At 34.4% G+C, this 17,500-nt stretch overlaps 1 protein-coding gene across 6 annotated transcripts in view; it reads right to left on the bottom strand.

Annotated features, from left to right (window-relative positions):
• Positions 1–17,500, bottom strand: part of LOC124952362 (integrin alpha-PS2) — a 51,712-nt gene that overhangs the window by 15,383 nt on the left and 18,829 nt on the right. For 2 of the 6 annotated variants that reach the window (XM_047502096.1, XM_047502095.1), the window contains exons 4-5: positions 7,446–7,617; positions 447–508 (exon numbers count right to left, since the gene is read on the bottom strand). In XM_047502096.1, coding sequence (XP_047358052.1) covers positions 447–508; positions 7,446–7,617 — 234 coding nt within the window. Of the gene's footprint in view, positions 1–446; positions 509–931; positions 1,139–6,265; positions 6,436–7,445; positions 7,618–17,500 lie in introns of those variants that run through there. The other 4 variants (XM_047502100.1, XM_047502098.1, XM_047502097.1 and 1 more) reach the window with 3 other exon arrangements.

Genomic DNA, 17,500 nt, shown 5'->3' on the forward strand with positions numbered 1-17,500 from the left:
TTCTATCGATTGCTCTTTGGACCGTGGGTAAACCACCGTACAAATAAGAATACGAATACATCGCGATGTTGCGTAGAGTAGGAATTCGCATTCCTCGCCATATTCGGTTCTAACCGACCCCCCTCGCGTCGTCCTTTAACTTTTTCCTGACGTGTTGCCCAGCATCGGGACACACCAGCATTATATTTATATACATACCCTCTTTCCAACCCTCTTTTGGGATTTATACCGTTAAAGGTTCTTTAGAGATCCGCCTCACCGATTCTCTTACCATTCTTTTCTTTTTCGTGTGTTAAAAAAAAAAGAAAAGAAAAGAATCGATAAAAATAATGCAACTATTATATACCGCGTCATTGTTCCCTAATTTTCGCGGTTATACGAATATAAAATAATGAGAAGAATGAAAGAGTATTGTTCTAAAATTGTTACTTAAATTTCTTTCTTACCTTGGCCATCGCGGCACCCAAACCGGCCTGACATGAGCCTTGCCTGTGGTATCCCCAAAACCCTGAAACGGAAATGGACAATTATATAGTGAATGACCTTCTTTCTCTTCTTTTTTTTTTTTTGTTCTTGAAACTCTTCACATTTCGCCAATCTCATAATATTCTTGGTATTCGTCATGATTCAATGGTTTCTTTCTTTTTTTTTTTTATTTTAAAAAAAGAAAAAAAGAACAGTAAATGTTTCTTCTTTTTTTTTTTTTTTTTTTTTTTTTTATAGACGAACAGCTTCGCTCGATCGTTATCTAGATGATCGATAAAATAATCGGGATTTCGATTGAAATACATTCAGGAAATTCTCGAAAGTTTTGAAATTCGTATTACTTATAACGGAAGTAGTACTCCGGCGCATTTCGACGGCATTTGAACACGCCGGAGGTCGAACCTCGAGTATTACGAGTTATTGACTAGGAAGTTGAACGGCATACGTTTCAAAGGCATCGTGTGCATACGCCTAAATGGGTAGGTGCACGCATCATTAACCTCGGATCGATCTTCGCTCGGCTAGTCTACGACTCATTTTCTCTATATCTTCTAGTTCGCCATGCCCACGAGAGAATTCCTTCTTCTTTGATTTAGTTCCATAGAAAAATTCCGGGCGCCAAGCAGGAAACTTCGATAACTTATCGATAGATAAGGATAAAATATTCTAATTAATTAACCTTTTCGTTAACATTTCGTTTTACGTTACATATTATTTCCGGTATACCGATATTGAAAATTTTTACATCGAAAAGAATGAGATTTCTTTGCCAATTTAATTATTGATTATTTACGAAGATTAAAATATCTATATATATATATATTTTTTCTTTACGTAACGTGTTAATTATAATTCGAATGAACTATCTGGCTTTAAATTGAGAAAGAAAAAGAAAAAGAGAGAGAGGGAGAGAGAGGGGGAGAGAGAGAGAGAGAGAGAGAGAGAGAATGAAGCTTCCAGTTTCACGTGCTATCTGTCTTATCTCCCAGTCACCGACCGTACGGGAAAGCTTCCGAACTTTCAGTCGACGGTCACTACTGTTTGTCAGCGGCTATCGGAACGGCCACATAGATAAGAAGGTAAAAATACGAGAGGAGAAAAAAAAGAAAAAAAGAAAAGAAAAGAAAAGAAAAGGATGAAAGTAGTAAGGAAAGTCGCCCAGGGTGGTCTTAAATTTTCTCCAAGTCACGATTACCATAACGGTTATCGCATGAAACTGAGACAATGTCAACGATAAAGTGGAAAGTTACGAGTTCGATAAGGAGGGAAAAAGATTACAAGTGGATCGTTTCTCGAATATCAAACGACAGATTTTTAACTTTGGAAGCTAAAAGAAAGAAAGAAAAAAAGAAAGAGAGAGACACAGAGAGAGAGAGAGAGAGAGAGAGAGAGAGAGAGAGAGAGAGAGAGAGAGAGAGAGAAAATAAGAAAATAAAAGAAAATAAAAAGAAAGGCATCGAATTCGCGCAGAAATAAGATGGAGCTTCTTGATACCTACATTGAGAATCTCTCGACGTAAGCGGACGTGAGAAATCTGCCTTTTGAGATCAGATCTCCCTGTTTGGATCCCTGACCTCAGCAAAGCCAAACCCCGTCGTCCACGAATACACTTACGTCACGCACGCCACGCATGAAACGCGTACGATGCGTGTTAGGTACCTACAACGTACATCTCTTGCCGTAACCTCATTCGTAATCTTTCTCACACTTTCAAACGAATGAACGTCGGAATCGTCTATTAATATTATGAAAAGAAATAAACGAAATCATTAGAGAAACTCGAACGGTCAAGCTTTTCATATCTCTCGTATAACCTTATGATCTATTTTACGATATACTTATTAAGAGAAAAATAAATTTATTGATCTATTCATAAGAAAAAAGGAAGAGAAAAAATAAAAAAAAAAAAAAAAAGAAAAAGAGAGAAAGAGAGAGAGAAATATCGACGTTCAATTAAATTAGAACGTTAACTTTTTAAGAGATTCAAATAATTAACCTCATTCCATTCTCAATGATCTTTCAATTAAATATTTTAACACGAGAAATATCTACAATTATTCAAACATTTTTTTTCTATCGACATACCAGAAGATCAAACAAGATGCGATGTCGAATCAGATTCGACGTAGGGCCACGTTTAATTAATTAATTAATTAATTAAACGTTTAATTAATTAATTAAGAAGACCAAATCTCGATGGAGCGATAGAAGTGACGATGCGTTTATTGCTGAACAGGGACGGAACTAGATATGTCGACATTTATGAATAAAACGATACGAAGATTTACAGGGTGTCTACGAAATAATTAATCGTATTAGTTTCAATTATTTAAGAAATAATCCTGTAGAAAGACATGTAAATCATTTCAATTCTGATCATCATCAATTAATTTAAAAGATTTTTCAAATTAATAACAAAAGAAAAAAAAACAATAAAAAAAAAAATATATATATATATAAAACATTAATTTCGTAAAGAGAATTTAATTCGATTAACGAGTAAATATCTAATAAAATTTATATTATTTACGAGTGTCTTAACATTGATTTAAATAATTTCATTTTTAATTCTGATTGATAATGAAATATTTCAATTGGAATGGTCAATCGTCAATTGAATTAAATATTGTCCAAGACCGTCGACGCAGGGTCATAGCAGTGTGCACGGACTGTAAGAAATGTAGGCTCGAATGGGGGAGAATATCCGGTCTGCTCTCCGGTCGGAGGATCTCGGCCGTGCCTTTCTTCCATAGATACACACATACACACACACACGTGTGTATTTGTGTGTTTTACCACCACGCATTGAACTTTTACATACGTTATGAGAGAAAGACGAAGAGAGAGAGAGAGAGAGAGAGAGAGAGAAAGAGAGACTGACGAACGATTGGTCACTTTGGACGAGAGCTGCCACTCACGCAATTACATCGATCGTTTCTCGTGATCCGTGATCCGACTCTGATCATTGACGCACTGGAGAAACGTGATAAAAAGTCAAGATCGATCGGTATTTTCCGGACTTTTACTCGTCATGGGTAAGAAGACAGGGAGAAAGAGAGAGAGAGAAAAGAAAGTCCTTGCATTGCATTCGAGTTAATCGCGAATATTTGTCGACTTCTCAACTTTTTTGTTCAATAAATATTTATAAGAAATATTTAACATTTCTGTTCGAGATACTTTCAAAAATTTGATTTTGCCGATGTAATCAGTTTCTTATGTTTCTAAACTTTATTTAAAAATATAGAAAATGTAATAACGAATATCGAAATATTTAATATATTGATAATTAAAAAAAAAATGAATCGTAAAAGATTGTTTAGACGAAAGAATCGAAATCACAAAGTCGAGTGGTTCGGGAATCACGTTGTCCGGCGCGTCTCTTAATCGAATTACATGCGATGAATGGAGTCACTGTGATACTCTCGGATGCTGCGAACGTGTGAGAAGTCCACGCATTTGTGCATTATTATACGTACAGTTGAACGCGTATTTTATCGTATCATTTTTCTATAGAAATTCGAAGGCCATTGCTACTGTCGCTCCCATATATTTCTTTATTCTTTTATATCGGTTATCGACCTTCGTTCCTTATCTGTTTCTCTCTTTAATTGTAGAATTATTTATATCCACGTCGGTAATATAGAAACCTTTTATATGATATATATATATATATATAACACGATCAAGAACACGTTGACATTTATTATTATGCCATTTTTTTCTCCTCTCCATGAAACTCCTAATCTATTCATGGTAATCGTTCATTGTATATTTTATATACAAGCGTATATATATATATATATATATATATATATATGGTGTCCAAAAAGCATATATATATATATATATATATATATATATATATATCATAGTTTCCGACAAAAAAAATGATTATGATGTGAATTTAACGTCGAAACACAGCGATAAATTGCGTTGGTGTCGCTCGACAATTTGTTTTAATGAATTGGCAAGCCGGAAAAAGAAACAACGTATAGCAACATAACCGGCAGGCAGAAATCGCCAGCTCGATCGTAATTCAAGTAGGATCAAGTGCTAATTGGCCTCGTTAGAACGGCGCTGACTTAGTACCGCTCTATGGCGCCTTCTAATTATCATTTTTTTCAACGTATCTATATAACACCAGCGAACGAGTGGGTGCCTTTCGTTGTGGAATGTGTTCCTCGCGTTTTGTCCTTGCTTTCTCTAATCTAACGGATACCGCGACCGACAATCTTTAAATCGACGATCTAGAAAGCATGTATACGTATGAACCTTATCGAGTTAACAAAAATAAATTAATAGTCCATTTATATACGACCGTGCGATAATTGTTTCATGTTTGACACATTTATACACGATCAAATATGATAGTCGGATTGAAATCAAACGTTGTACAAGTCTATACAACAAAATCCCATTTTTAATTGAAGACAGCTATAATAAATGAATCCTTAATCCGTCCTAATGGATCAATTGCTCATAAAGATTTCACTTTTCTTCTGATAAAAGAAGAATTAATAAATCATTTCTCTTTTAATACTATTAATATTAGATTCATGTAATCCGTCAATTTGACCTTATACTTAAATTTACTCAAATAATTATTTATTATTTTGTAACAAATTACCTTAACTTTGATCGATACAACGACACGAGCTTGAATTTTATAATGAAAAACATAGTACTTTAATGTATATGTCTCAACATGAGAGATACCAGTGAAAATAAATATGAAGAGAAGGTGATAATATAGGAAGTTTTTTTTTTTATCAGACTCTGAATCGAGCAAATTGATCGTAATAACTTATGTAACGTCATTAGTCATTTATGTAACCACACTTGTCTTTATGTTTTCAAAATATCAAAATGAAAAATTAAACTAGTCAAAATATATAACAAAAACGAAATCAGAAATATTGGAACATTTAGATTTGATAAAATTGATTGATTGTATGGGATAAGCATTAAATATTTTAAAAAACAATACGTAATATACATATCATAAAAATAAACTATATAAATGCATAGAAAAATATGAAAAACATATTCAAATGAAAATAAATTTTAATGCATTACACCTTGTATATAAAAAATATACAATATCTACCCAATAAGGACGCATAAATATATATATCAATAAAATCAATTTCCATAAATCCAATAGTAATAAATTGATTATAAAATAGATCATATATATACGATAGAAAAAAAAAATCATAATATATTTGCTTTGAGAAAACATGCAATAAAATTAAAAATAGAAATTTCTATAAAAACGATTAAAATCAGTCCATTTAATTGAATGGTAAAAAAAAAAAAAAATCAATCAATGTTTGTCGATCAACCAAATCATTGTTTCTTCATTCGTATCATTTCATTTTTAATAAAAATAAATTTAATAAATTCAGGTGACAAAATTAATAACGATTCCGAGTATAGGTATCTCGATTAACGTAACTTTCGTTAATTTCAACGAACGGGTCACACGTCAGAAGTTTCACGAACAAGTGTCAAGTAAGTGAGTACCTGTATGCTAGTAAGAGTATCTGTCTATTGGTGACAGTGCTTGAAAGATAAACCGCTGAAAGGCATACGGGCGAGAGGATGTGGCTTTTCTTTCACAATAAAAACGAACAATGCTCGCGACGATGTTACGACTTTTCATTCGTAAAATAAAACGCGAAGAAAGATGCGTTATAAATTACAAAGTGTCTCCTCCATCAAGCAGATAGAACCTTTCGCTAAAATACAATTCCAAGGAAAATGTTAAAATGCTTACGGTTTCTCGTTTCTCTTCTAATCGTTCTTTCTCTTTCTCTTTCTCTTTCTCTTCCTCTATCTCTCTTTTTCTCTTTAACTTTCGGATCCAACAAATTGTTTAATTACGCGATTCACGAGCTTGGAATTTCTCAGCGATGAGATCACGCCACGAGAGCTCGCTTCAATGATCGAAATTTCGAGGTAATGCGTTTCCCCTTGTCTCCTTGTCGCAAATAAGATATTGCCTTTATGAGATAACACGGAACAGCTACTTTACTCTGTCGATAAAGAAAATCGATAACACGGAGAAGCTACATTAGCACGATTGTTATCTCTTATTGTTGGGTTAGAATCGTTGGAGTCAAGTGTTCTTCGACGCTTAAAAAAAAAAAAAAAAAGAAAGAAAAAAGAAAAAAACACGGATAAATTTTGAGCCAAAAGATGACTTTTCCTTGCTCGATAATACATGAATCGTGAGATTTCGATCGGAAATGTTTAACTCGAAGAGAATAGACAGAGTTATCGACATTTTTCTTCGGCTAATTGAATTTTGTTGTACTTGAAATTATCACGGAACAACGAAGCTCAGATCTCATAGGGTCTCACACAACGAAAGTCGATATGTCTTTTGTCATTAAAACGCGAAAGGCGGGGAGGTAAGTAAGTAAGTACCTACGGGTTGGCAGGAAGTATCCTGTTACGAGACGTATTTATGGTTGCTATAGTTTCAGAACATGACCATATGTCGCCTTGATCCTTGTGATCCTCGAAACTTTCTCCCCTTCCGTCAAGGATTTACCTTTCTTCGGATAAATTCGAGACTCTTCAAATTCCTCTTAACGTTAACAGGGAAAGAAAAAAAAAAAAAAGAAAAACGAATTGGAAAAAAAGAACAGGAAAAAGAGAAAGAGCAGAACTAATAAAAAGAAGGAACAGTAGCAAAGATATGTCTGTTTCAAACAAAGACTCGCCACTTTACGACTGTTTATAACACTCGAATTTGAGTCTAAACAGACGTCATTCTTCAACATTTTTCCCTAAATCCAAGAGTTAAATCCAGGAAGGAATGGTCAGCACATGTACGATAGATCATTGAAGTATTTCGAACTAGCGTGTTGAAATACTCGAATGATTTTAATTGATTTTTGGTAATCGATATGAGGAATTGGGAGAAAAAAAGAAAATAAGAAAATACTCACTCGTTCGACATGGGGAAAATTCTTGAGATTCGTTGAAATTCTTGTCGACTACCCAACAGGTACCGACTGGATCTCTTCGATTACCAGCGATGGTTTCTTTAATCGATCTCGATTCGTCAGGATCGTATCTTGGCTGTGATAGAGAAAACCATATGTATCTCGGAGCACATGCCTGTAACAAAGAGAAAACTTAATTGAATTTGAAGTCAAAAACCATTCATAATATCTTTCTTTATTCTTTCCTTATTCTTGATTGTGTTTGCATTGTTAACGATGCATTGCTCGCAATAAGACGAGCATTTTAACGAGTCCGTGTTATTTACTTCATAGTTTCGTTCATTCAATGTTAACAACATTGAAAGTTTTACAATGAATGTTAGTAAGTATTTATTTGAACGTTAGATGCGGAAGAAAGTATACTTTAATAGATGATATCATTTAATTATGTACTTGTTGAAGGCCTTCAAGTTCGAGGATATATCTGTATACGTTACCAGTATGTATTGCGTAATGTGTATAGATCATAGTCGTATTTAGAACTTATCATTACCCATACGATCAGCTACTGCATAGACGTTATTGAACCGTATCTCGCATTAAGTTTTTATCTTGAATAAAATCACGAAACGCAAGAACGCTTCTCAGCATCGTGATTAAAGAATCGTGAAATAAAGAAATCGTTATATATATTAGAATGATTATATATATATATATACATATATATATATATATATATATGTAACGATTTCTTCATCTATATATATATATACATATATATTGAATTCTTTAACTGTCCAAGCAACGTTCAAAAAATTGACCACTTTTCTCCCTCGTTACCTATTAATAACATCGATGATCATCGTGACGAATTCATCCTGTTCGACTACCATCCCTCTCGTTGTTTCTCGCTTGATAATAATCCAATCGAGTTACGTCGATCTTCTGTAGTTGACCGGCCAACAGAAGCAGCCATTGACCTCGAGAGAATAAGTAGCAGGTGAAGAGGATTGAATTATTTCCCGCTCGTGTTTCTAACGATACAACGTATAAATCGTTATAAACGAAAATAAGAAGAATAAGAAGAAAATGATGAAGAAGAGGATAATGAAAAGAAGAGATAGTAGTTCTTCGGAATCTTTCGAACGATATAGCCTTGAGCGAACACACATAACTCTCATTGTTTGCGCTTGCAACACGTTAATATTTTAATCGTTTTTCAAGGTTGGCCCGTGTAAACGAGCCTTAACGAGGCTCGAATGTCGATTTCACATGCACACACCAGGAGCAAAAGCACGCACGTGTTGCTAACTCTCTTTCTCTCTCTCTCTCTCTCTCTCTCTCTCTCTCTCTCTCTTTCTTCCTTTTTCTCTCATGTTCATCCTTTTGAGGAAGAATTATACGAATGCGCACCGGTTTCGTTCGATGCACGCAACACGGCCAATATTAATTGCGAGCCAATTAAGGGGCGTTACAACGAGCTTCGTCGTTATACGCACGCGATTCTCTTGTATCTGGAACACGTTGTTGCTCGTAACCGGTGAGGTCTACACCCACTACATCCCATCCATCTCCTTCTTCTTTTAATCAAGAATTACGAGGAAAGGGAATTCGATTTCATCGATTAAGTTGTTTCACGCGCAAACGTTATTCGATTCTACGAACGTTACTCGATTCTACGAATGTGATCACGATAGATCCTATATGAATAAACCGGATAAGAATTAATTGAAAAGAAAAAGAGAAGAAAAAAGAAATAAATAAATGAATGAAAAGAAAAATGTATAAATATTTTAAAGGACGAATCGTATTAACTCATATGATAATGACATGTATTATGTATGAATGTAAAAAAAAAAGACCAAAGAGAGAGAGAGAGAGAGAGAGAGAGAGAGAGAGAGAGAGAGAGAAAGAGAGAGAAAGAGAAAGGGAATGAGAAAGAAAGGAAGAGGGAGAGAAAGATAAATAATAGTGAGAAGACTATGCGCCAAAGTAGCGTAATTTATCCATTACGCCAGTTTAGCTCAATCGTTGAAGGATTACCGCTATGATAACGTACGAAGAACCACTATGACTTGTCTCAATGCCAACTGACGGAGAGCAACAACGACCGTTAAGTACGCTCTCGCACATTTCTCCTTTCGGTTCGGCGCGACATCGAAAAGAATAATGGCGGTTGACGAAGAGCTCGCGACTATGTCGTCGAAGCCGTAAGCGGAAAGAAACGGTTATCGGTCGTTCCAAATAAAGAAACCTTTGGCGATTCCTTTCACCGGTGCCGCGACGAACGAAGGAATTCGGCCGAAGAATCGAAGAAGAAGAAGAAGAAGAAGAAGGAGAAGAGGAAAAAGAAGAAACAAGGAAGGAAGGAAGGAAGGAAAGACAGACGGAAGGAAGGAAGGAAGGAAGGAAGGAAGGAAGGAGAGGAAGTCATCGAGATGAAATAGAATCCAAGAGAAGAAAGAACTCGACCGAGCGAGTCGTAGGAATTCGATTGCGAGGTTCTTACAAACATGATTCCTTCTAGTTTTCTTCGTTCGTTCCAGTATCATTCGATTTAAAAGAGAACGACGATAAGCTAGTTAAGTAGTAGATAATATCTTTAATGCGACATTATTAAATTTGTGAGAAAATAAAAATGCATATTGAATATATATTGGATATCGAAAAAGCATAGTACTTAATTTATATTACGTATTACTGAGATCGAATGGATGAAAGAATTTGTATAAACTTATGTTCAAAAATGATATATGCTTTTATTGAAAAGATTTTATTGAAAAGATATATGCTTTTAATGATTTTTATGATTTATTATGACAGTCATAAGAAATGTTCGAAAATTTCTCCTTCTGCAAGAATGCATTCGTCAAATTAATGATTGCCGAATTGTAATATTCTGATATTTCAATTGTATTGGAAATAATAGTAAATGCATTTTGAATACATTCAACAAAATTCATCTTCTGGTTTTTATCATATTTTTATAAATCAATTCTTTTGCATGACTCCATAAATAGAAGTTCAGAGGCGTTAAGTCAGGTGATCTAGAAGTTCAACAGTCAATTGGTCAATTATTAATTTGTAAAATGGAAATAAATCATACATAACTTTAAAAGTATATATCTTTTCAATAAAGCATTTTTGGACATAAGTTTATATGAATTTTTTACCATCCTTTTGGACCTCAGTAATACGTAGTATAAGTTTGGTCCCATGCTTTTTGGACACCCTGTATATATATATATATATATATATATATATATATGGTATGTTTAATTCATCTTGATTTTTCTTTTCACGATTGCAAAAAGTCTCTTGACAAAACGGGATTTCTCTACTGTTTTACTGATAGAAGATTTAAAATTGAATTTAGATAGAGATTAATGGAATTAAGAAAATAATGGAAAAACTTTGTCTTCCTTTTTATCGAATACGTTATTTAAACTTTTATACTGGTAGAAGTTTTATTTATGTCTCATTGATTAAAATTCGTATACATTATTATAAAACATGGATAAATATATGAACCATATTTTTTATGGGAGAAAATTGTACAACTGCTATTATTATAAATAAAAATTATTTATAAAAAAAAAAAAAAAGAAAAAGAAAAAACACATTTTACAAGAAAATGTTACACTATGTTACATCTGGAAATAAAAAAAGAAAAATCAGACGACATTTGAAAAATATAGGATATGAAATTTTTCCGAGAATGTTTCATCTTTTACTTTTCTTTTATATTAAAGAAAACGATAAAAATTTATTTGTCATCCAATAATGTAATAATTAAAGCGCGTTTAAATCTACGAAAGAAATATAGAAATAATGGATGGAATACGATATATCCTATTTTGTTCATTTTTTCTTTTTTTTTTTTTTTTTTTTTTTTTCTTTTACGATCACTCGAGTACGATCTGTATAAACTCGAGGACCACTTGAGGTAGCTTAAAACACGGCTAATAACATGGTTTCTTTAATGTCTTCCTCGGTGGGCCACTTCAGGAGCTTTCAACAGGCATCTCAATGAACGGGGATGGAGAAAAGTGTGAAGTTGTTCGTGAATTTAACGAATAAAGTGTTCCTTCTATGTATCATATGTATAAATATATACAAATATATATATAACAATTACCTATACATAAAAATATATATACATATATACGTATAGAACAATTTATATAATTAAATAAATTTGAAATAATCAAATACTATGAAAATTATGTATCATGAATATATATGTATGTATATATATATATATATATATATATATATATATATATATATATATATATATATATAGCTATATCTCTTATCGAAAAAATAATTTTTGCAATGGCAACGTACGTTGAAAAGGAAGAACACGCACGTAGTTTGTTCACGCCATTTACGATTCTTCGTCGAACTTTACGATCGACCGATTGGACGCGGGCCAACAAGAGAGAAAACCAAACGGCAGCTGGTCTCACATCATCGTAAAGCTTTTCATGCTTTTGCGCCTTTATTGTTCGTTCGAACGTGTAACGCACGTGCGCGCACGCGCAGGCCTCAAAGATCCTTCAAAGTCACGGAGTATCGCGTTTAGAATAAATGACAAGACTCACTAAACACATGAGGGATCATTATGCAACCTAAAAGTTTCGAATGATTAAATAGAAACGATACGTTGAAAAATCTTTTGAAAAGATCTCATCCGTATAAGCGATAAGACTGATGTAAAAAAAAAAAAAAAAGAAAAAAAAAGAAAGAAAGGATAAAAAAAAAAAGAAAAGAAAAAAATTAAAAAATATCGGAGGAGGAGAAGGAGAAGGACGATCGTTAAAAGTTTGTAAACTTAAACGAGTAAGTAAAGTTTTACTTCAGCGAAAAACTTAAAGTAAAACTTAAGCGAAAGTTATTTTCGGGATACGAATGAGGTCATCTCTGGTTAGTTGCACTCAACTTTGATCGTTTCGAATAGATCTCGCCCTCGTGTCTTAAAGCAATTGACAGTCCTTTTAAATTTGAAAGAGAAGGAAAGCCGATCTTTTGCTACATCAAAATATAAATACATGTGGATTCATACATACATCGTATATAACTTCAACGATACGACTACCTATAATGCCGAAGGCGTCGAATCGGGTTACTTCCGTAGGACGGAAGTCATTAGAGAGTATAATGTTCGTCTCTTACAAAGCCGATGACGTTATATTCCGAAAGAGCTCTCTCTCTCTCTCTCTCTCTCTCTCTCTCTCTTTCTTTCTTTCTCTCTTTCTCTCTCTTTCTCTCTCTCTCATCTTCCGTTTATTCGGATTAAGAAACTTTATCTCTTGGAGTACAATGAATGTCTCGCAAAGGCTTTCTAGAAGATTAAACTAAATCCTTTTATTCAAACGTCGTGAATCATAATCCCAGTGATAACTACTTCGAGTAAATACTTATATGTATGTATCTTTCTCTCTCTTTCTCTCTTTCTCCGTCTCTTTCCTTTTTCCGTTAAGAAATAACTGACGGTTATAAAAATATGATGAATGATCAACACCTGGAAAGACGGTGTCCGAAAATGACCAAAAGAAATGGAACAAAAAGAAAAGAAAAGAAAAGAAAAGAAAAGAAAAGAAAAGAAAGGAAAGGAAACCCTTCTTCGTAGTAGACTCTCTCTCTCTCTCTCTTCTCTCTCTCTCTCTCTCTCTCTCTCTCTCTTTCTCTCTCTCTCTTTCTTTTTACCACAAAAAAATGGCCCGTAATAGTTCGCTCGTAAAACGTCCATCTCCCTTTCGTCTGTGTCTTCGAACACCTTGACATTTTATTTGCCACGAATGAAATTAATGACGCAAACGAAAATCAACGGTGAATGGGTTCCACTTCCTCGCGAGTTAATCGACGAATTACGACGTTGATAGTCGATCGGTGTGCTTGATTATTTCGTAGAAAAGTCGCTTGCATTTATCGCACGACGAACAGTATCAAAATTTTACGATGTTGATTTTTTATGACTCCAGACTTTCGTGTGTGTGTGTGTGTGTGTGTGTGTGTCTGTGTCTGTGTATGTATCTACGTACATATCACTCTTAATTTTTTATTCCGTATTACTAATGCGAAAAAGGAGAAAAAAGAAGCAAAAAATAAAAAAGAAGATATAAAAAAGAATAAGAATAAGAATAAAAATAAGAAAGAAGTAACTACTCTCGAGTGACAGAATAACAGAGTAGTCACAGAGTGGGATATTTACGTCATAAAGGTGGAGCCTAAGGAGTTGCTTTAGTTTCGAGGTTGACTCACCTCGTATATACTGAGTCACAACATTATTTATACATCGTACAAATACGAGCATATGATTCTTGTGGTTGTGAACACATAGAATAATAAGAGACAGTAAAAAAGAGAGAGAGAGAGAGAGAGAGAGAGAGAGAGAGAGAGTGTTTGTGTGTGTGTGTGTTTGTGTATGTGTATGAGAGAGGAAGGTTAGGAGCTCACAACTGTCAGAGAAAACAACTCGGACGATTTGTCATCCTTGAATCCTACAATTTGTTATCGGTAGATTTCATACGATTAATACTTTAATAACTATCTTTGCGAAAGAATTCGCGTATCGTTTCGTTCACGTCCTTATCATATTATTTTTTTATTACCTTTTACATAATAAATGATTTCGATTTGACCGAAAAATTTTCGTGCCAAATATTAAATTTAAATACAAATATTGTCGTTCGTCATTTTAGTCCTTGTAATCAATCGATTTTGTTTTGGTTTACGAGCATGGACGACGAGTTTCACGGTGTTTTATCGTATTAAGGTCGCATTTCCTTGTTCCCGTGACGGAGCTGACGCCGCTAAGGAGACTCGAGAGAAAGAGAGAGAGAGAGAGAGAGAGAGCGCGCAAAGTGGTTCGTTCGAGAACGAACCGTCTCGGAGGAGGCCACGAAAGGCTACCGCGGAGCAAAAAGGGATCGTTTAACGGGCGTCGCAATTTGTCCCTTCGACAAAACACACGACTGGAATGCGTATTGTCTGACCGTCGGATTATCCGATCCCTTCTTCTTCTTCTTCTTCTTCTTCTTCTTCTTCTTCTTCTTCTTCTTCTTCTCCTTCTTCTCCTTCTTCTTCTTCTTCTTCTTCTTCTTCTTCTTCTTCTTCTCATCTTCCTCATCATCCTTCTCCTTTTCTTCCTCTTCCTACTCCTAGGACCAAGTACCTCGCTAGACGAGTTCCAGACTAGCGAGATGAGTCTGTCTGTTAGCTCCAACTAATATTTTAATAACTTTCACTAATAATATATATATATATATATATAATTATATAAATGGATACGTTAATTATAAACATAGATATCATTGGAGGTAGTGGTAAGTAACATTTTGTGAAAGATTTGATTCGATCGCTTATACTTATTAAAGTTTTTGATTAAAGATTTAAACGTAAATTTAGATATAGATGTAGTAGTATATCATGTACGTCGAACAAATTATTTATAGTCTTTTTCCTTTCTTTCTTTTTTTTTTTTTTTTGTTTTAAGTTTTTCTTTTCCTTTTCTCTTTTAGTTTTGTTTTATTCCTTTTTCCTTCGATCCTCACGCTTTTTCTTTTATCTTTCAAAGGCAAAAGATCCCATTGGAAATATACGGCATAGATAATGCATACTCGAGATTTTATATATCCTTTGCGAGGTGTAGCCTAAGGTGACTTCTCTGAAGGAACATTGTCCTGTCGAGTATCCTCTACAATGCCATTTCCATTCTCACGAAGAGAGTGTGCCGACAAACGACAATCTCGAATCCTATCGATCCTCCTGACTCCTTCCTTCGTTGCGTTCACGCAAACTCGACGGGTCCTCGCATGCGAATTCCCAAAACGGGCGAAAGTCACGGCGTAAGGGACTACGGTGCGTGCATGCGTGTCGAAGGGGAGAAGATGGTAGACAGAAGAAGAAGAAGAAGAAGAGAAGAGAAAGAAGGAAAGTCTCGAGGATTTCGTACAAGGCTCTGCTTTCAAGCCGGGTCGCCGAGGTCGCGATTGTACCTTCGCTTTGATATCCCGACTCTTTCGGTTGATCTTTTTTTTAACTTTTAACTTTTTTCTTTTCTTACTTTTTCCTTCCCCCCCCCTCCCTCTTCCCCCTCCCCCCATTCCTCCAATCCTCTACACCTCGGATAAATTTACGTCTTAAAAATCTCACGACGTACGACGAAATAATACTTCGACTTTTGAAATCATTTCGTTCGATTATTATGAATATCATTAATTGCATGTAAAAATTGTTGAAAAATAATATTGCATATTTCGTAAAATAATTTATTTATCTATGATTATAATAAATCTTATTTGTATATAGTATTGTATTTATAAGCCCAAAATTTTTTAGCTCATGACCGAACTTAATAGAAATTAAATATAAGTTCAAAAAGAAAAGGAAAAAGAAAAAAAAGAAAAGAGAAAAGTAAAAAAAAAAAAAACAATAAAAAAAAAAAATAAAAAAGAAAAGAAAAAGAGAAAAAGAAAAATCAAAAGACTAGAGTGCCATGTCTTACAGGTTTTTTCGTGGAGTTTACAATTACAACATAATCTTGAATATAGGAAAAGTATTAATAGAAAGGAGTTTCGTAAACATCAGCTTAAGATCACCATCCGAAAATACTTTTTGTTTTGTTAGAAGAGAAAGACCGTGAGCATTATTCGAACGTGCTCGGGAGCTGCTTTCTGTCGAAGTCTCGTTCGCTCGTTTGCCCTTTAGACGCGACCTTTCTCTCGGAAGCAATTAATAGAAGGTAATTATCGTGGTAGCTCGTCGTTCGTGTCCGTACGACGGTGCGAAACGCACGTTGTATGTTCGAGGAAGATGAAGAAAAAGAAAAAAAAGAAGAAGAAGAAGAAGAAGAAGGAAAAGAAGAAAAGGAGGAGGAGGAGGAGGACAAGGAAGAGGTAGAAGACTATGTTCAGATCGAAATCTGTCATTACGGAAGAAACGGTACAACGACAATTCTCAACGATTACCTATTGCGTTTATGTACCGTTCATTCGACTACTGTTTTCTCTTTCAAGATAGTTCGGCGAAAAGAACCGATAAAGATTTCAATCATCTTCTATTACATCATTTATTTTCTCTTAATGATTTTCAAGAACCCTTCGAATTCATGATATTTCATGTATCATCGTTATTTCGATCATCGAAGATAATAATTAATAATTTAATCGTCACGTTAGCTTTATCCTTTTAATGTCATGTATTATGAACATACACTATTATATTCTCGAAAGGAAAAAACAAATCAAGTTTGTCGGATTCGCTATGCATCGGATAACGATTTTCGTGGTTGCATCGAGTACCATCGATAGACGTCACGTAGTCCGTGATGAGAATAGTATGTAGACGTCGAGGGTACATTGTTTTAGCGTGCTGGATCGTGCGTCTTTCAAAAGGTTTGGCACGATCGATTATGCGACTCGCGTACCTATTGTACTTCCTATCTTTAAAAGAAACGTCCGTTCTTTCCAAAGATTCTCCACTTTAATTTATTTTACCACGCGCCACGATTAACGTTTCTTGAACGATAAAAGACGATAAATGAATTATTTAATTTTGCTTGTCCTTGAAATCAAACGTTCCTCTTCGCTTTCATTCTCGAATTTTAAACTGGAAACGTCAAAATGAAATAAAAAAAAAAAAAAAGAAAAGAAAAGAAAAGAAGAAAAAAATGTAAGAGAATTTAAAAATAAGAGACGATTTACGGCGGGTTCGCATTCTGGAGTAAGTAGATAATTCCAGTACAATGGCGGACGGGCGGAAAGGTAGACGCAAAGAATGTCGTTGCAGAGTAGTAAGCATGACGTTTTCCTGTGCATGAAAATTACGCGAGTACGGAATTGTCGGTAATTGTCTTTTTATTTATAGCCTCTTGTCAATTTTTCTTTTCTCTCTTTATCTCTCTTTATTCCTTCCATTATCCAAACGTCCATTAAACTTTCACTTGATTCATACAGTAAAGATTCTATCACATAACTTATACCATAATTTCCATGTCATCGTATTTATCTCTTTCAACGATTGAACTTTATCCTTAGAGATATTCTTATGTC

The sequence above is a fragment of the Vespa velutina genome, chromosome 10, assembly GCF_912470025.1.
Source record: "Vespa velutina chromosome 10, iVesVel2.1, whole genome shotgun sequence".
Classification (NCBI taxonomy): Eukaryota; Metazoa; Arthropoda; class Insecta; order Hymenoptera; family Vespidae; genus Vespa; species Vespa velutina.